The sequence below is a fragment of the Mus caroli genome, chromosome X (genome assembly GCF_900094665.2).
Source record: "Mus caroli chromosome X, CAROLI_EIJ_v1.1, whole genome shotgun sequence".
NCBI lineage: Eukaryota > Metazoa > Chordata > Mammalia > Rodentia > Muridae > Mus > Mus caroli.
Window position 1 is genome coordinate 31,449,221 of NC_034589.1, and position 27,488 is coordinate 31,476,708.

At 44.6% G+C, this 27,488-nt stretch overlaps 1 protein-coding gene across 1 annotated transcript; it reads right to left on the reverse strand.

The window, feature by feature from the left end:
• Positions 1 to 8,706: 8,706 nt before the first annotated feature.
• Positions 8,707 to 15,529, reverse strand: LOC110287526 (rhox homeobox family member 1-like). The gene is made up of 4 exons (XM_021154109.1): positions 15,280 to 15,529; positions 12,970 to 13,396; positions 12,366 to 12,411; positions 8,707 to 8,918 (listed from the first exon to the last, which is right to left on the reverse strand). The coding sequence occupies exons 2-4, from the start codon at positions 13,386 to 13,388 to the stop codon at positions 8,823 to 8,825; spliced, it is 561 nt and encodes a 186-aa protein (XP_021009768.1). The 5' UTR covers positions 13,389 to 13,396; positions 15,280 to 15,529; the 3' UTR covers positions 8,707 to 8,822.
• Positions 15,530 to 27,488: the final 11,959 nt, after the last annotated feature.

Here is a 27,488-nt window from a genome sequence, read left to right on the forward strand (position 1 = left end):
GATTTATGAAATTCTTGGACAAATGAATGTATCTGGAGAATATCATCCTTAGTGAGGTAACCCAATCACAAAAGAAGTCATTAGATATGCACTCATTGACAGGAGAACAATATATACTGCAGAGTCTTCCTGGTGAAACCCACACTCCTGCTCTCTATCTGCCACAGCACTCGACCCACTTTAGTGCCCGAAAGACTCCAAGTGTAGGGTCTGTGCAAAACCCTCTCTTTAATCGTGAGGATGCTCTTCTGTGAAATGGAGGAAAGGACCCGGGTCCTCAGCAAGCATGTGCTCCAGACTTCAGACCTGGCTGTCGCGCGTGTACGTGGAAGGCAGCAGCATCTCGCCTGATGGGAGGCGGGACGTACATCATGCTGTGGAGCCTGTTTCTCCCCTCACCACGACCCCAGAACCAGCAGAACCGTCCTCCACCTCTGCTGTCTGCCCTGTGGATCACATTTGGCGGCCATTGCTTCCATTTCTATCTGGACTCCCGGACATCAGGAGGTGATGCTTTTCCAAAAGCAACCTGAGAAAGGATGTAAACACTTAAGACCCTTTCCAACTTCGGGGTTTTTTTTTTAATTTAATTTATTTTTTTTAGTTAGGTATTTTCTTCATTTACATTTCAAATGCTATCCCAAAAGTCCCCCGACCCTCCCCCACTCCCCTACCCACCCACTCCCACTTCTTGGCCCTGGCGTTCCCCTGTACTGAGGCATATAAAGTTTGCAAGACCAAGGGGCCTCTCTTTCCAGTGATGGCTGACTAGGCCATCTTTTGATACATATGCAGCTAGAGACAAGAGCTCCGGGGTACTGGTTAGTTCATAATGTAGTTCCACCCATAGGGTTGCAGATCCCTTTAGCTCCTTGGTTACTTTCTCTAGGTCCTCCATTGGGGGGCCTGATATAGCTGTCTCTTGTGAGGTTATGCCGGGGCCTGGCAAACACAGAAGTGGATGCTCACAGTCAGCTATTCGAGAAAGTACCCAACTTCTTACAGTGTCCCTTTCACTTCCCCTCAGAGAAGATTAAGAGAATAGCAACTCATGGACCACATGAAATTCAAGAGGAAGGAAGGCCAAAGAGTGGATGGTTCCATCCTATTTAGAAGGGGGAACAAAATAATCAAGGGAAGTAGAGGGTGGGAGGGATTTGGGAGGAAGAGAAGAGGAGGTGCAGAAAAAGAAAGGAAGAGTCAGTCATGGGAGGAGATGGAGATGTCTAGAGGGTCAGGAAATTGAACAGAGGTGTGTAGCAATGGGAAATGGGGAAACTGGGGGGAGCAACCAGAAAGTCCCAGACGCCAGGAAAGCAAGAATCTCCCAGGACCCCAAGGGGATGACATTAGCTGAAATACCCCACAAAGGGTGGGAAGAACCTGTTGAGATCATATCCAGAAGTTAGGTATGCCCCCCTCCCCCGTTGAGGGATGGGGCCACCCACCCATCTCCAAAATTTTAACCCAGAATTGCTCCTGTCTAAAAGAAATACAGGGACAGAGAGTGAAGCAGAGACTAAAGGAAGGACCATCCAGAGACCACCCCACCTGGGGATCCATCCCATATACAGTGACCAAACCCAGACACTATTGCAGACGCCAAGAAGTGCTTGCTGACAGGAGCCTGGTATAGCTGTCTCCTGAGAGGGTCTCCCAGAGTCTCACCAATACAGATACAGATGTCCGCAGCCAACTGAGCACAGAGACCTCAATGGAGGAGTTAGGGGGAGGACTAAAGGAGCTGAAGGGGCCTTATCTGGCATCAGAGGGAGGAGAGGCCCTTGGTGCTGTGAAGGCTTGATGCCCCAGTGTAGAGGAATGCTAAAGTGGGGAGGCAGGAGTGGGTGGGTGGATGGGGAAGCACCCTCATAGAAGCAGGGTAAGGGAGAGGGGATAGGAGGTTTGCAGACGGGAAACCTGGAAAGGGGATAACATTTAAAATGTAAGTAAATAAAATAACGATTTTTTTTTTTTTTTTTTTGGTTTTTCGAGACGGGGTTTCTCTGTATAGCCCTGGCTGTCCTGGAACTCACTTTGTAGACCAGGCTGGCCTCCAACTCAGAAATCCGCCTGCCTTTTTTTTAAAAGAGAGAGAGTTGGAAAGTGAAAAAGAAAAAAAAGAGAATAGGTACAGTTGGGAAGGTTTGGGGACCATGCCCTCCCACTGTCACACCCCCTAGAACTGCAGAGAAGGATAGGAAAGTTGGGCTATGAAGTTCTGCAACTTTGGCAGCTTCTCTTCTGCTCACATAGGGTCAAAGAATCCAGAGGTTCAGGGCCACAAGAAGTGGGGAAAAGCACTGGACATTAAAAACCCACCCCAGCCCCACTACAGCATCTCCATTTCTCATCTCTAAGTACTCCTTCACACTGGCTGGGGAAGGAGTAATAGAGAGAGGCACCCATTCTCTGGTGGGTCACTCTGAGCCTGGGGAGGCTACTGTTTTCAGTGTGGCTCAGGTAATGTGCCGTATGACTGGAGAGGAAGAAAGGTGGCTAAAACACCTAACCACCTAAAGCTTGCTGTGCTCCAAAGCAGAGTCTTTTGTCTTTGGCCCTCTGGGCCTTTGTTTTATCCCATCGTGTATACCAGAGAGACACATTTGCTGATGACTTAGTCTTCTGGGCTTACTTCAGTGGCTCCCATACAGTTAGCTGTCTTCCCCCAGGACTCCCTGAAGAATTCCTTCAGGATTTGTTTGGGTGCTTCAACTACAGACCCCTCTTGGAACTTCTGCAGAGGTGCGGCAGGATAAACAGCAATCAGTGGTGGCACTTTTAGGTTCTTGGTTGTTCCATGCCCATACTTGGGGACAGCGGTTGCAGGAGATAGATGTTCCGGGGTAACCTTAAGGTAGAGGAAACCAAGCAGGTCTTAGAAGTGGCCAGAGGAAAGTAGTGTGGAGAAACGTCCCCAGAAGATAGGATCTGCTAGCTACCTGCTCCCTCCAACAAGGGCCCCTCCTAGAGCAATGAATATCTGCACCTTGTGCTTCTAGTGTCTTATTTAAATTATTTTTCTACGACCACATTTCGTGGAACCATCTACATAAATGTAAGAGATTTCATTTCTTATTTGTTTGCCTTGTATGCTGCCTTGAGTGGCAGCTTCCAGTCTGGGTTAAGCTATGATTTTGGAGTTCCAGAAACGATTATTACTCAGCCCCTCCCATAGTCTGTGAGAAGGGGGAAGACTAATGGCTCCTCCCTGGCCCAGAACTGTCTGTTCTATTATTGGATGTTGCTATTGTTGTTGTTGTTGTTGTTGTTGTTTCCACTTTCACAAGCCTCATTTTCTCGTGGCATCACACGCATTGTCTGTTACCATGTGAACATTAGAGAATGAGATCAGCCAAGAGAGCTGTTAGTGAGATGAACAAAGTCAAATACTTATAAAACTGTATGGACTAAAAAGCATTCAAGAGAAAAATTAATTTTTAAATTACATAATCTGGGCCCTTTCCTTTTTCCATTTATTTGTTTACTCATTCATTCATTCATTCATTTATTCATTTTACATACTGATCTCTGCCCTTCCCAGTCCCCCCCCATCACACTCTCACTTCTTTCTTTCTTTCTTTCTTTCTTTCTTTCTTTCTTTCTTTCTTTCTTTCTTTCTTTCTTTATTATATGTAAGTACACTGTAGCTGTCTTCAGACACACCAGAAGAGGGAGTCAGATCTCATTACAGATGGTTGTGAGCCACCATGTGGTTGCTGGGATTTGAACTCTGGACCTTCGGAAGAGCAGTCGGGTGCTCTTACCCACTGAGCCATCTCACCAGCCCCACACTCTCACTTCTTCATCCCCCTTTTGTTCTCCTCTGAGAAGGTGGGCCCCTCCTGAGTGTCCCCTCTCCCTGGCACACCAAGTCTCTTCAGGGTTAGGTGCTTCCTCTCCCACTGAGACCAGACAAGGCAGCCCAGCTAGGGGACCAGATGGTTCAAAGCTCTCCCATGCTCTTGCAGTCTATTTCCTAAGTACCTTCAGTGCAGTGAACCATGAGAGACTTACCCAACATACAGCGAGAACCAATATACCTCTCTAGCGATTGGAAAATTGTGTGCAGGATCCAATTGCTGTGTAGGCAGTTAATTCCCACAGGCTTGTAGATTTACAAGCTCCCTAAACATTTTTGTGTTTGTGGATCTGTAAGGAAATTACTGAGGTGCTCTTTGAGCTAACCGATACAGGCTAATGGTTTTGGAAGGGTTTCTTTGTGGTTCTGTGCCCCAGACATCACTCCATACCCTTCTCAGCCTCTCCACCCTTGGATGGGCAGTCCTCAGAAGGATTCTCTATGCAGCCCCTAGCTACAGAAAGAGAGACCTTTCCTAGGATGTTCTGGTTTCTGAGACCATTTCTTGCTAAGCCATTAGCAAGAGTCTTTCCGGAGGTGAAAAAAATGGAAGCTCTGTCCAGTGTGAGAAAGTAACTTTTCTGTTTACTCTGGGACTTGCCACATGCAGCTGTCCAAAGCAGATGAACCTAAGGAAACAAAAGCACATAAATCCAGCAGGTTTTCCCCAAGGCCTGGGCCTGGGGTCAAATTCTAAATATGTGTGTAATAAAGCTGTGGAAAGCCTTTCTCCTAGAACTGTCTATTGCCTACGTGTCTCCTGAAGTCTCTGCTGAATAATAGACCATGACATCCTCAGTGCAGAACCTGACATACTTGAAAGGGGAAAAGACACAGGGCAGAAAAGGCTGCGTGACACCACCAGTGCTTCTGCCTGTGTTTTGTGTATTATGTGGGCGCGTACATATATGTATAAAGTGCTCAATATATATTTTTCTTCTGGAACCCTCTTGAATCATGGGTAAATATCCATGGAATAATTTGAAAGGGGGCAATTGCAAGCTCGTCAAGTAATGATGCATCCATTTTATAGTTGTAGTTTCATTAGAGAGCCATTAAGGTATATTTAAAATAGAGGTAAACGATAAATGCATGGCATGGAGATTGAACCTAAGTATGTAGCCCACACCGACCTTGTACTCTAGACTGTCTTGTCCCAGACTCCTAAATGCTGGTGCCATAGGCATATACCACTACACACACCATGAGTTCCTGTTTCATGTGTATTCTTTATACATTATTAGAGATATATTTATGCTAAAAATAATTACTGGCAGACTAGAGACATGTCTCAGTGGCAAAGAGTACCAACTGTTCTTCAAGAAGAGCTGGGTTCAGCATTCACACAGGTAACTTACGTGTATCTGTAACCCCACTTCCAGAGGGACATAGCACACCCATATGACTTCTATAGTTACCAAGCATACATACATGTAACCGACAAGCAAAACATTCATACACATAAAATAAAATAAATGTGAAAGTAAAATTTAAGAGAAAAATTTTAATTTGTATCTAAATGGCACCTTACTATCTAGCATATTCTTACAATGACTTGGTCCCTTCTCCATCCCAACATTTCAGGAATGGAAAAATGTGTCCTTTAAATGTCTGAACTCCTATCCACTAAATTTTTTTTCAATCACTCTGCAGTTGTAGGCCCACCAAGCATCACCTGTCAGTGTTAAAGTCAAAGAAAGGTGTTCCCTAGAACCCACAGCAAAAAGAGCAAATGGATAACTGTTAGGCTGGGAAGAAATATGCATGGTGGGGGTGATATAGTCCCACAGCCAGCTTTGTGAAATCTGCAGGCAGAAGGGAGACAGGACACATGCACGCAGAGAGGACACTTGATAACACACAACCCTGCCACATACCACAGAAACATGTGGCTGAATTTCAACTGAAGATCTGAAGTTAGGATGCAGACAGGAGCATGGAATTAGAGAAGAAAGTCCTTTATCATGGGAGACACTGCCGCTGTAAGACGCTGGTTATTTCTCTGGGCTGCCATGACGTCACCAGCTGGCTAGCATGGCTTTCTAGAGATGCCCGCAAACTACCTGTATGGGATGTGTGACACAACTGTTCCTTGTGAGACAAAACACACTTGTCTACCCACTGCAAATAGAGAGCCCAGGATGGACCAAAGTATGGATATCATCAAAGTCCAACTTGGTGAACCAATGTGTTTTACTGGGGTTACTTCCAGGAACATAGGGGAAGGATTATTTACAGGAGGAGAAATGTCTCAAAGACAGCTGTATCACCAAAGCCCACCCCATCCTGGGTGACAGAGAACTAACAAAACGGGGAACTAGGAGCAACTGCACAGGCTGCATTCAGCTCGACAGGTTGGGGCAAGACTGGTAAACTAATTAAAAGTTAAATTTGAATATAAGTATAGGGAACACAGCTAAAAAGTTTATCAGGAAAATACAAACTACAAAAATTACAGAGTTAAGGAATACGATAATCAAACACTTCAAAACACCCAGTATTCTTAAATTCATTATCTCTTCCTTCCAAAATTAGGCATTTTCTTAGCTCTGATATCACAGAATCTAGAAACATGTGGGAAACAGACCCCTGTGCACACCTATGAGAGATTATCTTGATTTTTTTTAAATGATAAGGGAAGACCCGTGATAACTGCATGTGGGGCCCTCACTGAGACAGAGGAAGCTGAACTGTATAAAATGAAGAAAGCAAGCTGAGCACTAACATGTATGCATGCATTGTTCACTGCTTTCTGAACATGATGCTTTGGGCTCCTTCTGCCTTAACTTTCCTTCTGTGATTAACTGTGAACTAAAATAAACCCTTTGCTGTCTTATACTGCCTTTGTTAGAACATTTTGTTACAAGTAGAAACTTAAGGAGGACAGACACCCTCCCAAGTAGCAGCTCAGCCTTTCTTTTTCTCCAAGGGACTCTGCTTGTATGGTTTACTCTGGCATAGAGGCACTTAGGGAATCTGGTCAGTTTGGCGAACGTTCTTGAGGTTATTTTGTATTGTTTACCTCCCTGCCTGGAAGCCTGCAAGGTGAAATGTTTCAATCTCAGAGCAAACTGTTACAGAACAGCAGCCCACTAGGTTGGGTGAGAGAGAAGGTTCTGGCTAGCATTGCACTGAAGCCACACTTGGCCCCCCCTCAGGTCTCCTGTCTTGACCCTTGTGGCAGTGGGGCTCAGCGGTCAGGGTTTTGAGATCACAGCTTGGTGAAGAGCTTTTGGGAATGGAATCTAAAGATTTTTAGCAAGCCAGAGGAAAAGGAAGAGCATGGTTTGTTGTGGGAATAACAGTCGCTGGATGAGGAACACACACCACAATGAGGTCATCTTCCCATGTGTATATTGTCTACACACTTTCTGCCTCTCCTGCTTTTGGAGTTGTGGGTGCTCACTCTGGGCCCATGGAACTGGGGCCTGGGTACCGGCCGTGCCCGCCGTCCTTATTGGTCTTTGATATTTATGAGGAGAATCTTCCTCTGCACTTGTTGGGCCCTGATCTGTCAGTCTCCAAGTCGCAGGACTATCCTAGGAACCTGGCTGCATTCGATGGTAGGTAGACCCCAAGGAGTTTTTGTCACTACCTCTACCTCACACCCCTTCTCTGCCTGTGTAGGCATCTGTCTATTGTGCTCCTTCCTTCTAGGTCCTTCTCATGTTCCTAAATCCAGCAGCCATGCTGGTGCTTCCAACTCCAGCACACGTGACCCCAGTCCTGCTTTAGGTAGAAGGATGCTCTCTGGCCTCTAGACACTTGCTCCACTTCTTCCATCTTTCCCAATGCCTCTACAATTCAGAAACTTTCTTAAATACACTTTGCCAAATACACTCTATCCTCCCCTCCTCTGTCATACCAGACTGGTACATACATGTCCAGTAAATAACTATTTACCTATCTTCTCCGTTGCGTATTTCAGATTTCCAATTACCTGTACTCAGTTACCTGTACTCAGTTTCCACGGAGGCCTTCAGCACATGCTGCTGCACCCCTCTTTCTTAGAGACTGCCATAGTGCACAAGTGATCACAGCATCAAAACCAGCTCATGCCTTGGCCAGAATCTCACAGTACCACAAACGCTACCCCCATATCATATACCACCATGCTATGGCCACTTTCATGTGTCTGCCCTGCTGGAACTCAGGCATAGGCTTCTCTGTAATACTTTCCACACTGCCTCTCCTCCAACAACCCTTGGGATAACACAGCCCAATGCTTCCCACATGTCTACCCCTAGCCTGGCCTGGTGTATATCTACTGAGAATCCTTTGCCTCTCTGGCCTGGCCTCTTGTGCATCTTGTGCATAGGAATGGGAGACAAGAAGTAGCATCTTTCTAATCTGCATGGGATGGGCTCTTGTGTTTCCTTTGAAGCAGTAGGTCCTGTGGCAGATGACTCTTAGTACCGTGACCATGACATTGACAGGAAGGACAGTGAATAGACCTGAAGAAACATAGGTGATTGTTCACACTCCTCTATTCCTGCTCAGAGTGGCCTCTTTGTATATTTGTTGCAGAGTTGGGGATAGGAGTAAAGTCCCGAGTACAGGTGGAACTCAGCCCTCTTTGTGAACCATCTTCTCACTGGGGACTTGCCCTGCTCCTGATCTAATATATTTGCTCTCACAGGGTCAAGGTGAGGATAGCACAATGCAGCAACAGGGAAGAATGTGTGTCTGAGTGAGGACTTCTGTAGCTCCTGAGAAACTTTTGTGATTTGTGCAGTAATAAAGATGACTCTGGGTTGTCATCTCTCTTTGTCCTTTTGTTTAAATGATATTTTCTCAATAATTTACATCAACAACTTACTGACCCCTAGAAAGGACATGAAACATTGAATGCACATCTTTTTATTGCTTAAGGGATAAAGATCCATGGTTAGTATTAATGCCTAACATGCTTTCATCTGATGGCTGGAGAAGATGATGCTTCAGAACTCCTCCAAAAGCTTCACTGTACAGCATCCTGGCCATCAGCAGATGCACACTGCAGCAGTTGAGACTGCTGTTCTTTCCTATAATGAGCTCTTCTTTTCTTAAACCATCTCTGCAATGACATGATGACAGAGATGGCTTTAGTATAATTCAATAATCAGTATAGCAGCTGGGGATATAACCCACACTGTGTAACTGTATATGCCACTGAGCCTTTACATTAAGGGCTTTACTTTTGTTTTTTTCATAGTTTTGTTTTCTTTAAAATTATTTTATACAATATAATTATGATTGTTCCTCTTTAAACACTTCCCACATCCTCCACACCATCCTACCCACCCAACCTCTCTCTCTCTCTCTCTCTCTCTCTCTCTCTCTCTCTCTCTCTCTCTCTCTCTCTCTCCCCCCCCCCCCCCCCCCCCCCCCCCCCCCCCCCCCCCCCCCCTCTCTCTCTCTCTCTCTCTCTCTCTCTCTCTCTCTCTCTCTCTCTCTCTCATAAGGCAATAACAAAGCAAAATGAAAATCAAAGCAAATAAAAAAATACGGCAAAAACATACCAAAACAAAGCAAGTGAAACAAACAAATAAACAAAACCCACAAAAAGTAGAGTCAGCCAGAATATTCCTGGGCATGGGGCCCGCCTCCAAGCGTGCTTCATGCACCCAGTGTCAGTCCATTAGAAAAAACTGATTTCCTCTCCCAGCAGGTATCCATTGCAAATAGCTCCTTGGTTGGGGTGGGACTTTGTGACCAGTTCCCCTTGTCAGTGCTGGGATTTTGTGTGGTTTGAACCCATGCAGGTCTTGTGCTTGAGAGTGAGAGGCTTTGTGTCAAGGCAATACAACAAAAACGTTCCCCCGTTTCATATTCTTGCTGAGGCCATTTAGATTTAACTAAAATTGGATGTCCTTGATGGGGAAGTCCATGGAAAGTTATCCAACTCTATTCTAGGAACCAAAGATCAGGAATGTCCTCCCTAACTTATCAAAGCTTCAGTTAAACTGCCAGTTTGTACAGAGCCTCCATCCCCAGGTAAGTAGCTATTCTTAGCTTAGGTTAAATAGCTTGCTTCCAAGTGTTTACTTCCGCAAAGCCCCCTTGCAAGCTACTGAGTGAGATGCCAGGGCATGGTTTCTGCTTTTAAAAACCCTGTGCTCTGGACCATCTGGGCTATACCTTGGTGCCAGAACACCTGACTGTGGTCTGGGAGGGCTGGAATAAATACGTCCAATCAGCTGGAAATTGTGTCTGAGTGAGCATCCCCAGAAACAGCATTGGCATTCTGAGTCCTAAGTGGGGTGTCAACATCAAAGCCCTTACCTCCGGGCTCAAGGAGCCATGCAGAAGAGGAGGCAAAAATATTATAAGAGCCAGAAGTGATGGATGACTCTAAGGAAACAAAATCTATTTTCTGTATGAAAAGGTCAAAAATAAGAATGAAGTGGACACACTTCAACAATCACACCCTGATTGTTTACAGCCTGAATGAAGGTCTTGTGATGTCTTAAATAAACAGTTAGATCCTAACTCTCAATCATGCCACCTCACATGTATATATAATATTTTCTTATATTATATATGCATGGTTTTGGGAGAAACCTGTCTTCGAGGGTGCCTAAGGCACCCCTAGTCCTTACACTCCAGAATTCAAGGATGGTCATCCAAGGGAGGCCAGTCCAGAGCTATGACATTGTCACCTAGAAAGTTAGGAAAATGATACCAATTCAAATAACCATTCACATGTCTTGACACTCCCCTGCTTCCAGGGAGTTTAAGGGAGGAGGGAAGCCACTTCTGCCCTCTCTCTTTTCCGTGCCCTCCTAAGTTTTCTGGGCTCAGGACAAAGGCAATGCTCTCAGCAAGAACTGCAACTTAAAAATATTGATGCCCTACTTCCTGCCCAGCATGATAGGGCTTCCTGGGCCATTATTCTACCAGGACATTCAAAGCCCTAAAGTTGAACCTCCATTCAGGAAGGTGATTTGCCACAGTGTGGACAGCAGTTAACAAAACTGCTTCATCCTTAATACATTGGCTAACTATGGGCATACAGATGCAGTCACCTGTTAGATGTCACCATCGTCTCAGACTCCTAGTGAATGTCTTTCCACCTATCCTCAAACTGCATACTTGTGACGGTGTACACTTTGTCTTCCTGTCTGGAACCCTCTATCACGGGGCTGTACAGTCTAAAGAAGATCACCCACCGGACGGAAGCCCTGCCGAGGGGAACTTGAACCTACCACCAGGATGCCTCCATGGACTCAACCAAAGCCCCAGTGGCTGACTCACTGGAGCTCATGTTAGCCCAGACTTTCCCATGTTTGATTCTTCAAGCCCATCGATTATGTTTGCCAGAAGAAAAGGCAAATCGGGCAGGAAGGCTTCAGAAAGTTCACACTGCAGCGTGTGCAAACGGGAGCACAGGGGTGTTTTCTCTTCTCTCATGTCCTGTGGCCGTGCTGTCTCTGGAGCTGCAGTATATCAGTGTCTCTACAGCTGCAGTGCACTGGCCTGTGAGCACGGAGAGGGGGAAATCCCCTACTCCTTCAGCTTTTCTTATTTTTGTGTGTATTTATTTCATTTACCTTTCCAACGCTATCCCAAAAGTCCCCCACATGCTCCCCCACCCACTCCCCCACCCACCCACTCCCACTTCTTGGCCTTGTCTTTCCCCTGTAATGAGGCATATGAAGTTTGCATAACCAATGGGCCTCTCTTTCCACTGATGGCCGACTAGGCCATATTCTGATACATATGCAGCTAGAGTCAAGAGCTCTGGGGTACTGGTTAGTTCATCATGTTGTTCCACCTATGGGGTTGCAGTTCCCTTTAGCTCCTTGGGTACTTTCTCNAGCTCCTCCATTGGGGGCCCTGTGATCCATCCAATAGCTGACTGTGAGCATCCACTTCTGTGTTTGCTAGGCCCCGGCCTAGTCTCACAAGAGACAGCTATATCAGGATCCTTTCAGCAAAATCTTGCTAGTGTATGCAATGGTGTCAGTGTTTGGAAGCTGATTATGGGATGGATCCCCGGATATGGCTTTTCTTTTCCTCTCACTCTATCTCTCCATCTTAGGGAAAGCCTCTCAGAGTCTCCCACCTGAGCCTGGTCCTGCTGTAGGTCCTACTTGTGGTGTTAGGATGCCAGCACTCAGGGGCCTGCTATGTGGGAATGCTGTTCTGCAGTATCTACTGTAGCCTGCTTATGTCATGGCTATACACATATGTCCTCCTACATACATAGACTTATAATATTCAATCCTGTCTATTCATCTGATGTGTATATACAGATTATAAGTAGTCTGATTTCTTTGGGTTTTTTTTTTCCAATTAAATGATCATGCTGCTTTTAGCAGTAGGAAAGGATTATAAGCTGCTGGGTGCTTATTCCATTTTCTTTTCTGGAAAACTCTGACACTCAATGCTTGATAGCCATTACACAACAGGCAAGGACACTGCCCACCTCACCTCCACTCGCTTTTAATAATGCCTATAAGAAAATGGTCTGTGTCCTGTAGCCGAGTGCTTTACCCAAAGCCGTTTCAGACTTACTGACCTGAACTTTGGATTCTGCTAGGTACAATTGCTTTGCAAGGTTCTTCCTGTGGAAAGAAAATGGGAAAGTGAAGCTGTTAGAGGGAGACAGCCTCTTAGCTTGGCAAGATGAAGAGACTTCTGGAGATAGGTCACATACCAATGTATAAATATGTAAAGATTTTTATATGAGCTCTTCAGTGTAAAAGTGGCTTTCCATTTATCTCTATTTCACCACAATAAAGAAATACATTAATTAATTAAAACAAGGGAGATATGGCATAGTAGTCGGGTTGCCTAGCAACTACCAGGTCTTGAGTTTAATTACCATTACAAAGGACAGGGGACAGAGAGAAGCATGAAGAGGAATAGGGAGAGAAGGAAGGGGAGAGGGAAAAACATAAACAAAAAGAAAACTGAAGGAAGGAATTGAGAGGCACCAACCAATTTCTAGACATCAACACTGAATGAATAGATTGCCTTTGATCTCCCCCAAAAATTCCTTCCCATACTCAGCAACACAAAGGTCCCCGTGCCTTGGGGCTCAAGGCATATGAGGGGCCACGGCAGGGAGAAGGCACCTCCAAAGGTGGGAGTTTGGATTGCTCCTAAAACAAGCCACATACCTTGTGAGTGCATCAGGATACTTAGTTTTTTCAAAAAAGTCTTCCAGTTTATTCAGCTGCCTGGGCGTGAAACCCAACTGGATCCGTGGCCTTGTGCGCCGGACCTGTGGAACTCTGGCAGCCGCCGAGTTCTTCTGCTCCTTCTCCGGCTGTGGATCTCCAGACCCTTGTTGGCTCCCATGGCACTCATCTTTGATGTCATTGCCAATGTTCTTCAACTCTCCAACGTAGATCACATCATCCTTGTCGTCTGAGATGCCCTGGCACTTTAGTTTGTCTGAGCCATTTAGAGAACCTTCTCCAAAGCTGCCTCCCTCTGCTGTTGCATCAGCCTCTTGATCAGCATCAAGGGTCACTTCGATCTCATTCTCCCCCAGTTTGTAGAAATTGGGGTCCACATGATGGGGTTCGAGAGCCATGGTGGAATCTGCAAGGGAGTGGCATTACCTCCACAAATGTTTTGTGAATTGAAATGGAATTGCAGCCTATGGGCTTTTAGCAAGTTTCATATCTGTCCTCTTTCCATCCCACGACCCCTAGAAGAGACATGTGCTCAGCGGAAGTAGCTCTAGGGAGCATGGACAGAACGGGCTCAACTATGCCTAACCCTGCAGAGACTCGATGAGCCAGGTTGGGGGGATAACTAGGGGACCCCACCTTTTCAGAGGAATGGGGTAGGGGATGTGGGGGAGGGACTCTGTGAGGAGAGGACCGGGATGGGGGACAGCATTTGGGATGTAAGCTAATTAACTGATTGATTAATTAATTAAAACCTTTAGAGGAAGGGGCTGGAGAAGAGAGCAAGCTGTTGTGAGTATACAAGTGGGGATGAGGACAAGAACTCACACTGAATACATGGCCTCCGAGTGAACTGCTGGACAGCTTCTAGTCTCTAAAGCTCACTGGGTGCACATTGTAAGAACTGGGAATTATGTGGACATGGTGAGCTCAATTTGCTTTTTTTCTAAGATTCTGTGTGAACATTAAAAACACAGCCAACCACTGTCCTCTAACAGCAGAAGTGGCATGCTGGAGCCAGGCTTGTGTCACATTTTGGTGGACAAAACACACACACACACACACACACACACACACAAAAACAAAAAAACCTTGATGCCACCATTAAAAGAGGTCATTGTTTGTGTGTGTGTGTGAACATGCTTATGGGTGACTGTAGGGAGCACTGGATCCCCTGAAGCTCGACTTATATACAGGTGGTTCTGTCGCACCTGAGGTGCATGCTGGGAACTGAACTTTGGTCCTCCAAAGGAACAACAAAAGCTCTTAACCATTTAGCCATCTCTCCAGTCCCTACCTCCAAGTGCAAATTTTTTTCTTTCCTTTCAATTGTAGAATCCTAGAGCTTTGTGATATTAGGGCAGCTAGTAAAATTCCTATGAAAGTTGTAGTGCGAATATCTGTCTTACAAATGTGAAAACCATTGTCCATAAATACAAAAGCCTTGTCCGATAACCAAAGAGTTAGTAGCTGAGTAGATTATGATTCTTTTTAATTACTGAATTTATTTGATAAGTGTGTATGGACCTGTACCATAGTGTGTACATGCCACAGCCATGTTTGGATGTCAGAACACAACTTAAGAGAATCAGTTCTGTCTATCATGTGTGCCCCAGGGCTCAAGCTTGGGTCGTTAGGCTTAGCAGCAAGTGTACCTTCACCCACTGAAATATTACAGAAGACCTCCACCAGGTTGTTTTTTTATGTACAAAGGTTGTGGTCCAGGCAGAGTCTCATGAAAGTATGCCTGCTCAAAATCTTCAAAAAACATTTAGAGTACCTTTGAATGAATATTCAACTTACTGGACATTGAGCCCTGTGTACATTACAGGGACTCATAAATCATAGCCACATTCCCTTCCACCCCAGACTCTTGGCCCAAGTATATCCCATTAAATGCCTTCTAAGCAATCCCCAGGACATCCTAGGATTCTAACCTACAAGAAGGAAAAGAGGAAGAAAAGAAGTAAGACTGAGAGAGCATAAAAAGAATAGAAAGAGCAGGCAGCTGTGAGGTAGCAAGTGGGTGCCTGAGGCCAAAACCTGTATGTATCTTAGGACCCTCAATGACTCTGTCTGGTTCTCAGTTATATTAGCCTCCTGTATTACTGCTTTACCTATTTCTTTTTGCCTCCTAAGAACATTTTGCACTCAGCTGCTACTGTTAAACAGACCTTTTCTAGGGAAATAACACACATTTACTTCTCACAGAAAGGGAGCCCACCGCAGCCCAAAGTAACAATTACATGTCTCCACCTTGGTGAACAAATAGGTTTTGCCAGAGTTACTTACAGGAATATGGGCGAGGGGTTGCTTACAGGAGCAGAGATGACTCAAAGACAGCTTTGTCACCAAAGCCTATCTCAGCATGAGTGGTAGCTCATAAAATCTGGAAACCCAAAGCAGACTCTACGGCCTGCAGGCAGCTCAACAGGTTGCAGACTCTTTCCAGGTGGCTCGGTTAGTCTGAACCTCTTCCAGGCAGCTCAACTGCTCTTTGCTCCGTCTAAGCAGTTCTGCTGGTCTCTTCCAGGCTGCTCCACTGGTCTGAGAGTGACCCGCAGCAGTCTTTCCTATTTATATAGTCTTGGGGAGGGCGGGGCCTAGTGAATCTGGTCAAGGGGCTTTTTTCCCCCCAGGATACAAGGTTTCAATCCAGGTGAAACTGCTATGAAACATCCGTTTAAAAAAGAAAAGCAATCAGTAATAGAAACTCACACTTCAACCTATCATGCTCCTTATTACACCTCCCCAAGAAGGCACATAATACTTGGAAATTGATACAGCATTATAACTTTCAGATACCTAATAATATGGCATAGTAGGCCACAAAAGACACCCTGTCATTGTTGTTAAACACATGTTTCTGACACATTTAGGATATAACACAGCTTGTTATTCCTGGGCAATGGATCAGGCCATATGTAAAAATCAAGATAGCTGAGAAGCAGCGGAATGGTACTCACCCAGGCTTACAGCAGCAGCCCAGACCCCAGAACACCTGAGTTTGTAGAAAAGAAATGCCACAGAAAGCACCAGGTTACAGCACAGTTCAGAACACATGTGCCACTTGATACTCAAGAGCCCATGCACAGGGTACTTTGTTGGACACAGTAAACACTGGCCAAGTTGGAGGAACTTGCTGACAGAATTGTGGTATAGGATGACTGCAACGCCACTGAGTTCATCTGACTTGGCTCACAGAGAGCATCCTTCTATAAGATACTAACCCAGTAGTTCTCAACCTTCCTAAAGCTGTGACCCTTTAATATAGTTCCTCATGCTGTGGTGACCCCCTAACCATAAAATTATCTTCATTGCTACTTCATAACTGCAATTCGACTACTATTACAAATTGTTATGTAACTATCTGATCTGCAGGATATTTGACATGTGACTTCCAAAGGGGCTGTGACCCACACATTGAGGACCAAACGGGCTAGCATCCAAGCTGCATGTACCTGGTTTACTTCAAGCTAATATCAAGGAAGTCGGACAGACACGTTCCTGGCCCTGACAATACTGAAGTCCACTAGAAAGTTCTACATCCCTAAACAAATACATATCTGCTGCTGCCTGCTTGTACTCATGGCACATTCAAAACAAGTTTTTCCCCCAGCCCTCCCAAAACAAGTTTTAGGAACAAGAAGTACAGTCTTTGTTTTGGAAGGAGCTGGTAGCCTTCCAGATACTGCCAATGGTCTCCAGTTCAAACACTTACTGGTACCCCAGCTACCTACCATTCCAATTCCTCATTTTGAGATGCAATGAAAAGGTACACTTGAGAAAATTATCTTTTTCTTCCCTTGTTTCTGTGTGATACGTGAATATTTACTTTATGTAAGTGCTCACTTATTTCTAGGCCAATTTAAATAGAAATCCTTTAAGAGAGTTGGTGCAGGGGTTGGAGAGATGGCTCAGCGGTTAAGAGCACTGACTGCTCTTCCCAAGGGTCCTGAGGTCAAATCCCAGGAGCCATGGTGAGCCATGGTGGCTCCCAAACATCCGTAATGAGATCTGATGCCCTCTTCTGGACTGTCTGAAGACAGCTAGGGTGTACTTACAGATAAATAAATTAATATATATATATATATATATATATATATATATGTAGAGAGAGAGAGTTGGTGCATTCATTATATGCATAACCAGATATAGAAAATATCTAGCATGTATTATGTATGTACTCATATACAAACACACAATTGGAGGGACAGATCTTATAACTGTCATTCTAAATGTTAAATCATATGTAAATAAGTAAGACAAAAGCCAATGGTACATTAGTACTTTTATACACACACACACACACACACACGTGCATGAGCGCGCAATGAATATTTGTGAAGAAGTCTGTTCAATTTCTGTGGATCTTAATATGGAATTTTCTGTAATCTATAGGCTGTATATTAGGTGAAGGATAAAGGAACTCTACTTCTAAGTCTGCACTGCCCATCTGAGGGCATGAAGTACTCGGTATCTGGCTGACGGGTTTTCTTCTACTAGAGGTTCATGCCAATGTTATTGACAATTCTGAATCCTTTCGTGGAGTTCTACTGAGCCAGTGACTGTACAGCACACACTCTGGGGTGGGAAGGAAACAGTGTGGCAGGGTAGAACAGAAGAAAGGAAGGATTTACAAGGTACTTATTAAGGGATTCATGATCGGAAGGAAAAAGTATTGAAGATGACTAGAGGAGGGAGGAGGACAGAAGTGGAAAACAGAACTTGCTTTATCTGATAAGGTGACTTCTGTATCCCAAATACTTCAATGAGTGTTCTAGTTACTGTCATCAAAATTCTGTCCCCAATACTAGGTCAGAGTCAGTAGGGATTCAAGAATAGGGTTCCACTCAGATGAGATCTCCCATAGGGTCACATAGAACAGAGAGGTCTCTTGGTCACCAGGGAAATCCTTTCAAGCACAAGGAGTCTGGGAATAGTGCCCATCTAAGGCAAAGCTTAAAAATAAAGGTCTCTGAGCCTAGGTGTAGTATTTCTTTTGAAAGAAGTTTGAGGTTCTAACCCAGCCTCACAGTTCTGTCCACCTTAGCCAGCCTTCATAAAGATGCCTGAAGCAATGCTTCTGGGATATGATTCATAAGTAGATGCCAAGCACATAGGTCAGGAGTGAAGGCTCAATATGGAAGTATGATTACCTGAGGTCTAAGGTGATAGGTCCAGGAGCTCAGGGGTGCCAAAGTCACAGCATTAGAACTATAAAAGGAAAAGGAGTTTCAAGACAGGAAAATGAAAAGGAGCTGAGCTCAGGTTCAGGTCTGGTCTAAACTCAAGACATAGCTTGAAGCCCTTTGACCTAAATACTGAGCTACCAGGTCTGTGGCTGTGACTGCAGAGGAGAAAGATAGGTTTAGCTGCTTCTTCACTGAGGTCATGCATTGAGGGCTGTAACTGAGGTCACTGTCTCTAAACTGAAGCCTGGCTGGGACTGGAGAGATAGCTCAGTGACTAAGAGCACCTTGGTGCTCTTTCAGAGGATCTGGGTTAAGGTATCATTACCCTACACGATGGCCTACAACTGTCCCTAGCTCCATTTCCAGGGTATCTAATTCTGCCTTCTGACCTCTACAGACTCCATGAAAGTGCATGGTACATATACATATATGCAGGCAAAACAGTCATACACGTAAACTAAACTAAATCAATCTTTAAAAAAATCAGTGGCAGTATGTGCATGTGGGACTGATAACTTGAGAGCTGGGGGAGGAGTGGTAGAAGGAAACACACTCACAAGCATGCCTTGTGGTCAGGGAGAATCCTGGCTGGATAAAGATAAGAAGACTTTGCATAAGTCAGGCCAGGGTCTCAGACTTCTGTTGGGTGTATGCATGAATAAGAACAGCCCAAAGCAGACACTGAGAGTGCTCAGCCACGCAGGACAGCTCAACTGACTGAGCAAGAGCTTTGCTAAACCTGGACCAGGCAGACACACAGTTCAAAGCTCACAGGAGAGACTGGGTGTCGGGCTCCTCCCCTCCGTGAGCTCAAGACAGCAGGGCAGGGGGAAAAGCACACCATGCAGTGGAGATGGGGGGGGGATGCCAGTAAGTCTGAGGTGCTAGCTTTGCCTACTTCAGGCAGGGGTGTAAGGGAGAGCAGAAGGAGCAGGGCACTTCATGAAGGGAGAGGGGAAGCTGAGACTATAAAGAGCAGGGTGAAGAAGGGCTGCGGCCTGGATGAAGTGAAGGAAAGAAAGCATGGGAAAGGGCACAAGGCAGGTGGGGAGGGCAATGGCTTCCCTCATCACTGTAAGGGAGATTTAGCTCTTCATTAACTTGGGGGTGACCTACTAAATGGATGAGGAGATACTTAAGAGCACAGCCACAGTTGTGAACAGAAGTTGGACTACTTTAGGGATCTTTGGTTGAAGCCACACAGCAGAAGACTCATTCCAGTCCCCTGAATACAAGTGTCAGCTAGAGAGGTGCCCCACCACAACCCTGAATATTTTCTGGGCTGGGGACTCTTTGACATGTAGTCCAGACCTCTCCAGACATTACTGGGCTTGATAAAAGGGTCCCTAACAACCTGAAACCTCGGTTTCTAGTACGATAAACTAATTTAGAACCATAATTAGTGTATGATCTAGGTACAGGGTCTGTTATGTATCGGAAAGAATCAAAGACATCATACTATAGAGGTGCATCTGCTACCGTGTTTACTATGGCACAACTCACAGTAGCCAAGATAACAAATGTCTATCAACACAATGGACAAGGAAAATGTGCACATTCTTATTGTCTTTCTCTTTGCACTTTAAAAATGACATTAAAATCACAAGTGAATGAGCCAGAGAGAACACATTAAGCAAAATAAGCAAGACTCAGAAAGATGACACACAGTTTTAGCTGAATATGTAATATAGGTAATAAATATAAAGAGAGAAAATGGAAGAAGTGCCAGTTAGGAAGAGCAGGTGATGGAGGAGGAGGGGTAAAAGAGAGGATAATCTGAGAGGCGACCATGATCAAACTGCCACAGCCAGATGTGAAAACATCATTTTGTGCAATCAATATGTATGGTCGGTCTGCTGCCCATCCACTTCCTCTCGGGCATCAGAGGCCACTGTATGCCAGACAGAGGAGGGTCAAACAGAGCTGGGGACAAAGGTTCCACTGGCCTCCAGTCCAGCTGAGAATGCTGAGTGTGTTACATCTTGTGGAACAAAACCCAAGAGGTTTGAGCAGCCTGTGTGGAGCAGGTAGCCAGAGTCCTGGGTCTCTCAGCTACAGCTGCAACTGCAGCTGGAGGGGCAGGGCCAGGGGCAGGGGCAGGGGTAGGGGCAGGGGCAGGGACAGTGCTGTAAACAGCCACTGCCCTAATGTGAGCCTCTGCAGGCAGGAGGAGCAGGCCAGCCAGGTGGGTGAAGGCTTCAGGGAGAGAGAACTCTTCCCCCAAGTGTTACAGTTTAGTAAAGACAGGCACTCTCAGGCGATCCTCAGTGAAATGGCTTCTGTGCTTTATTCCATGTGAATGGACTATGTGAACCTTGAGGAGTGGGGTGGGATTTAGGGGTGAGTGTTTCCTATTGGCTGAGTTTGAGATGTTAGTGATGCTCTCTCTGCATGGGGAAGGACTCCAGGTGCAACATTATGTGACTGACTGCGAGTGGCCCTCTAGGTGGGTTGTTGTGATTACATGTTCCAGAGAAGGTACAGAAATAGATAGAGAGCAACTCCACTCCTGCCATTCTCAAACCTCTGAGAGTCCCAGGATCTGAGCTCACTCAAACTTACCAGTTCTTTATGCCTGTCTGGTGCCACGGCCCACTTTCCCTGCAAACACTGGATAAACAGAAATAAAAAAAAAATTAGAGTATAAACATTTTTTAAACTTCCTAGATTTTTCCCTCTTAGCATATCATACAATGAAGTAATCTAAAAGCTTTCTGAGAGAGAGTTACATTTGTGGATTTATTTATATATGTAACAATAATAAAGAAAAAGAGACCATGGATTTGAGGGGTAGTGCAGAGGCATGAGAGAAGTTAGAGGGAGAAGAAGGAAGGGCAGAAATGGTGTAATTATATTTTATCTAAAAATAAAATAATTTTTGGAATCTCCTAGAAAGAAGGGTGAGGCCTGATGGTGGTACTGCCACGTTCACTATGGGACCTTGGCTGGTGGTGCTTACAAGGTTACCAGCAAGCATGCATTAGGAAGGAAGAAACTCCATTAGAGAAACTTGAGGCAGGGATGGACAGAGAGCATAGCACACGTGGGTGCAGGAATTACAGTATAGATGATCAGGACAGAACAGGGTATTTTAAGTTCCGTGACTTTTGAGATGTGGTCAGCTATTTTCTTCTGTTCCTGAAAATGAAGATGGCTTAAAATTGGTTCTCAGGCAAAGCTAGCATGTTGGGTGCTGCTGTCTGAGGAGTTCTATACACCTCATTTACACGGTCAGCACACTTCTCTACAAAATGTGTTTGAGTAGGTTGTTGTCTTAGTCAGTGTTCTATTGCTGTGAAGAGACCCCATAATCACAGCAAATCTTATAAAGGAAAACATTTAATTGGGGATGACTTACAGTTTGAGTTTTAGTCCATTGTCATCGTGATGGGGAGCATGGCAGCATGCAGGCAGACAGAGTGCTCTGAAGTAACTGAGAGTTCTATGTCAGATCTATAGGAAGTTGAAAGAGAGTGACTCTGGGCTTGGCATGGGCCAAGGAAGTGACACACTTTGTCCCAATCCTTTCAAGTAGTGTCACTTTCTGGTGACCATGTATTTAAATCTATGAACCTATGGGGGCCATTCCATTCTCACTCAAGCCACCACATTCCACTCCCTTTTCCCTATATGCTTGTAGCCATATATATCTTAATGCAAAATGCATTTTTTCCAACTTCAAAAGTCCCCATAGTCTATCAACATCTCCATACTGTTTAAAAGTTTAAAGTTCAAAGTCTTTTCTGAGACTCAGGGTAACCTCTTAACTGTAACCCCTGTAAAATCAAAATGAAAAAGCAGAACACATACTTCCATCACACAATGGCACAGTTGTCAAAATTCAAACACCTCAAAGTTTCATACAAACATCTGGGCCAAGCTTTAAAAATGAAACCATCTAGCCATGATACTCCGGTGCTCATTTCCAGGAACACTAGGCTGCCCATAGAGGCATATTCTTTCCTGGTTGCCACAGTCACTGCTCTGCTTGATTTTCTTAATTACCTGTTACCTGTCTGGCCACGGTAGTGTTTGCACACTGATCATTGTACTTCCTTTAGGAAGAATGAATGAATGAATGATTTATTTAATTTATTTGTTTGTTTGTTTGTTTTACATATATGGGTGTTTTCTTGCATGTGAGTCTGTGCATCACATAGAAACCAGAAGAGGATTCAGATTCCCTGGAACTGGAACTATGGAAGGGCATGAGCCACCATGTACGTGATAGCAATTGAATCTGGCTCCTCTGAAGAGTAGCCAGTGCTCTTAACTGCCAAGCCATCTCCCTAGCCCCACCATTGTACTCTCTAATGATGTAAAATGTCAGACATTTCAAAGCAAAGAGAATCACAGGAAACCTATGAACCGTAATCTAGTTTCTATAATTATTCATAAACACCAATAATTATGTAATTATTTCATAATCGTGGAAAAATTGAAACCAAAATACATAACCTTCAGATTTTTAAGACACAATCTGCACTGGGTTTTAGAATGGTTGCCCTGTTGAAGAAACTTCTGCATGTGACCTACAACTGGTTTCAGTCATGTACATAGATCTTGTAAGCTCTTTTCTTAATGGAAAACACACACACGCACACACACACACACATACACATTCCACAATTTGAATTATGGATTAAACAACATATGCAGAATTCATTGTAATCTTATATGACCCTCTCTGTACCTATTGCTTGGTACATACTCTATAGTATTCAAATGAAATCTTCTTTTAGGGATGCTAAATATAAGGATCATCAAGGACTCACAATTTCAAATGAATAATATTTTTGAAATATTTTGGAAAATGAAAAAGATTAATATGAGTCTGTTATGAATCATGTATAAAAACATTGTGTGAATGTTCATATGCACACCCGTGCCTTATACTCCTCTCTCTGATCAGGCTCTGAAACTGATGAAGCTGATTTACACAGATCTCTTAAGAGGCCAAAGTGCTCTACCTGATTCACTGAAATGTGTAAAAATAATTACTTTGGTGCTCGGAAGGTGTTGGGTCCACTACTACAAGCAATGGTTGGAAGGCCACTGCAGCCTTGGATATCCTGGCACAGAAAGGGCATGAAATAAGCCAAGTAGTGGGGAACGAGGCCTGATGTACAGCCCTTGCTCAGGCTGTTGAGCTTGGTGCTTAACCCACAGTCACATAGAGACATAGAATACTTAGGGAAATATTCTCTCAGCTCTGGAATCACAAGATGAAATTTGGGAAGTCTAGGGGTTGCTTGACTGACTCCAGGCTACGTATGCTCCAGGCTACTTCTACCTTCCATTATGTTCCATTGCTATAATTACTATGGCAGAGGGGCAGAGGTCTCTCTGTTCCTGGCAGTATTTTTCAATAATTCTCTCTCCATCATCGAATTCACAGTTCACAGGATAGGTAGTCACATCAGAAAATGAACACACACACACACACACAAAGAGAGAGAGAGAGAGAGAGAGAGAGAGAGAGAGAGAGAGAGAGATCCTATTGGAGCCCTGGGTTCTGGGGTGGAGGGGAAGAGCCTGTAGACTCAGAACTGAGAGAATGACATTTGGCAATCTCAGAGAAGTGTAATATCCTGGAGTTCACTTGTCATCATCCTGACTTTGACCATGAAGCCTTTCCATATCCTCTTTCATGCTCAGACCTATATACAGTGTCAGCTGTCACTTAACCTGTGCTGAGGCTCCATGCCATGAATGTGGTGTGATGAAAGCATTTGCCTTGACAGTTCTTGTACTTCGGCCCTCAATGGTCCTTAGGTGGGTCCAGGGCCTCAGTAGGATCTGATCCTCTTTGACATGCCTACTTCTGATGACAGCATATCTGTTACAGGTTCCAAATGTATTTACTATCACTTAGCTGAAGGTGTTGCCTTTCTGTGAAGAGGACTTGGTGTTTACATGGGTGAGAAAGAAAGCCTTCATAACCTAACAATAGGGTGACTGAATTGGGGTGTACTTTCAGAAGAGGGACTCCATGCCTAACTATACTTGCGTTGGTGGGATGGGTATTGTGGGAAAATGTGCTCTCCTTGACTGTCCAGGGGAATTTTGATGTTTAAATGGAAGTAGAGATTTCCCACCATCCACTGAAGAAAATTTGGAAATATCCCTTCAGCCTTCTACTTCCAGAGCCTGAAAAATCCATCATGGGTGACTCAAAGCAGTCATTTTTTATAGTAATGTTCATATTACTAATGTTCATAACGTTAGATACATTCTGAGAAATGAGTTCCCAAGCAATTTAATTAGCATTCGGGCATTATATGTATATTCCATGGTATAGCTTACTGCTCACCTTTAGGCTCTGTGGTATACCCTATTGACAAACCCGATATGTGGAATGTTACAGTAGTTTGTGACCCAGTCTCTAATCATCCCAACTGCATCAGATTTTAACTGTGACTCTAATTTTCATATATAAACTCAAGCCCAGTAGTTTATATTTATATAAGATATAGTAAAAAAAATCTGGGCATGGTGGCACGTGCCTATAGTTCCAGCATTAAGAAGACAAACACAGGTACATTACCACAGATTTAAGGCTATCCTGGTCAACATAGCAAGTTATAAGATTTGAGGCTATCCTGGTCAACATAGCAAGTTACAAGATTTGAGGCTATCCTGGTCAACATAGCAAGTTACAAGACAGATAAGGATACGTAATGAGAGCTTGTCCCAAACAAACAAATAAACAGAATAAAAGAATCAGATCTATATGTGATATAAATAGAAATAATACACATAAGCTATAGTCTCAACTGTTGTGCTGGCTAATTTTATGTCAACTCAACACAATCTAGTTATTTTGGAAGAGGAAAGCTCAACTGAGAAAGTGCCTCCATCAGATTGGCCTATAGTGCACTTTCTTTCTTGTGTCAACAAAACAAAATATAATAAGATAAAACAAAGCCTCACATTGAAGTTGGACAAGGCAAACCACAGAAAGAAAAGTGTCCAAGAGAAGGAACAAGAATTGGAGACCCATTCTTTCACTCTCAAGAGTCCAATAAACATACTAAACTGAAAGCTCTAGTATATACACAGGGGACCTGGTACAAGCCCTGTGCATGCTGCCTCAATCTCTGTGAGTTTATATGAACTTTGCTCAGTTGGTTAGGAGGGCCTTGTTCTCCTGGGGTCCTTCATGATCTCTGGCTGTTTTCTCCCTTTTCTGACTCTTTCTCCTTTTTCTTCCCTGGGGTACCCTGGTCTCTGAGGGGAGGGATTTAAAATGATGGAGAAATCCCATTTAGAGCTGAGTATGAGGAGCAAGGAATTGTTAAAGACAGCTTGATCAGACTATTTTCAGTAATACAGAAGTCAGAAGCGTCTGTTCTGTCAAAGGCTCGGGGAGTACTAGTCTAGTGTTGGGATTGACATTCAGTTAAGGTCCCCTAATTTGGAGCAAAACCATGTGTGCCCCACCCCAGCATGTGCTTAATGTATCTTACACCACCCACACTACCTGAGCTCTGGAATGTCTGATAGCATATGACCTGAGCTGTGTCCCATCAGTGGCACTTCTGGTTTCAGGCTGACTCCCAAAGCTCAGGTGTCTCCTGAGTTGGACTCCTGCTATGGACCTGGATGAGTTTCCACTTTTCCTCTGCCTCCTTCCTCTACCTGGCTGCTGTACATGTGAGCAATATCAAAACCTGTGCCAGGAAATCACCTCTTTAACATGCTTGATACAGTTGACTTTGTGGTACACTGCACTTTTTTTTATTACATACATGAAAACAATGATGCCATACTCATTTCAAAATATTAAGTGCCCATCTCCTGAGCATCACAGAATGTAATCAGGTGCACGCCAGGGTTGAATTCACATGCCCATTCTCTCCTGCTGTTGATTGCAAGATGGTCCTAGGAAGATGAGACCAGTGCAAGCCAGAAGACAGAAAGCTAACACAAAATCTATCTTATGTGGAGAGTTCTTAAGCATTGTGGAAGAAACCTAAAGGATTGGGGAGATGCTTTTCAGGGGGAGTAAACAGTAGTTACTGATGCACCGGCTTTCTGAAGCAAAAGTAAAGGATGTCAAACCCTGCAGTGAACTCAATGAACTCTGACGATCTCCCTGTCCTGTGCCATTGGTGTTACTCCCTATTTCACAGTTAAGGAAGCTGGGAATGAATGAGGCATTTCATTCAGGGTCTCAAGATATACAGACCTGAGGCATGGGGATTTAGCCTCCCCTTCTCACTTCACAACACCCTGCTCATCCCATTTTCCTTCTATTTTTTTTCCTTTAAAAAAATTTGGAGGGAGTGCTGTCTGTAGAGTGCTCCCCCCCATATAGGGTGAAGTAAAAGCTGAGAAATTGTGGTCTTCACAGTCCCATTGGAAGACTAGGCTTTATGATTTAAAGCCCCAGTGGCCTGCAGGTTCCTGGGGGGTGGAGGGGGAGCGCAGGAGAGGTTTCATGTCTGGATAGCTTGCTCCTCCTCTGGTAATGGGGCACCGTGCAGAAAATGTTATCTTCTCAGACTGCCTGCCCCCCAGGGAGTTTCTGGGGTTTTTTTTAATGGATCTACATGCAGTTTGGGTAGCCATCTAACATCCATCCACTTCCAGCAATGGCTCATGTACTGGGACACTCTGTCACCTTTAAGGGAAGCCCATGATGTCCCAGTGAACTTGGTAATGACCACACTAATGCTACTTATCAGCTGTTCTGAGGCACCATACCCCAACCCCAAGCATTTCCCCTTCACCAGCAGCCCCCTTCCTCCATAGCTGCCTATCCTCAGATGCTTCACAGTGCTGAGGATAGAATCCAGGGCCTCACTCCACAATGTGCTACTGGGCTTATGCTGTTTCTTTCTTTGCCTACTGCTCTCTTGCTCCTCTGCAGTTAGAATCCAGAGGTCTCCTGGAAAGTGCATGGTAGTCAACAAAGGGGAAAAACTGTCCCCTGAGGCCCATATCCAAGGAGTAAGAAACCCTGGACCACCCACCCCAGCAAGGACACTGAGAGCAAGAGAGAGGCCTGAGTTGCTGAGGAGTCCCTATCCCAACTCGGTCCCCAACACTGAGCACCTCCCTCACAGTTTCCATCCCATGCCTCCATAATAAAGGAGTGGCCTAGGGAGCCCTCCCTATTCTCTTGAATGCCATCAATAAAGTTCACTGCACTCCCCCCCCAAAAAAAATTTCAGGACCCTTTCCATGGCTCAGCATCACTGGAAAGACACCAGATTTCTGCGTTGGAAGGTTGCAGACTCAGAGTCTCTCTCTCTCTCTCTCTCTCTCTCTCTCTCTCTCTCTCTCTCTCTCTCTCTCTCT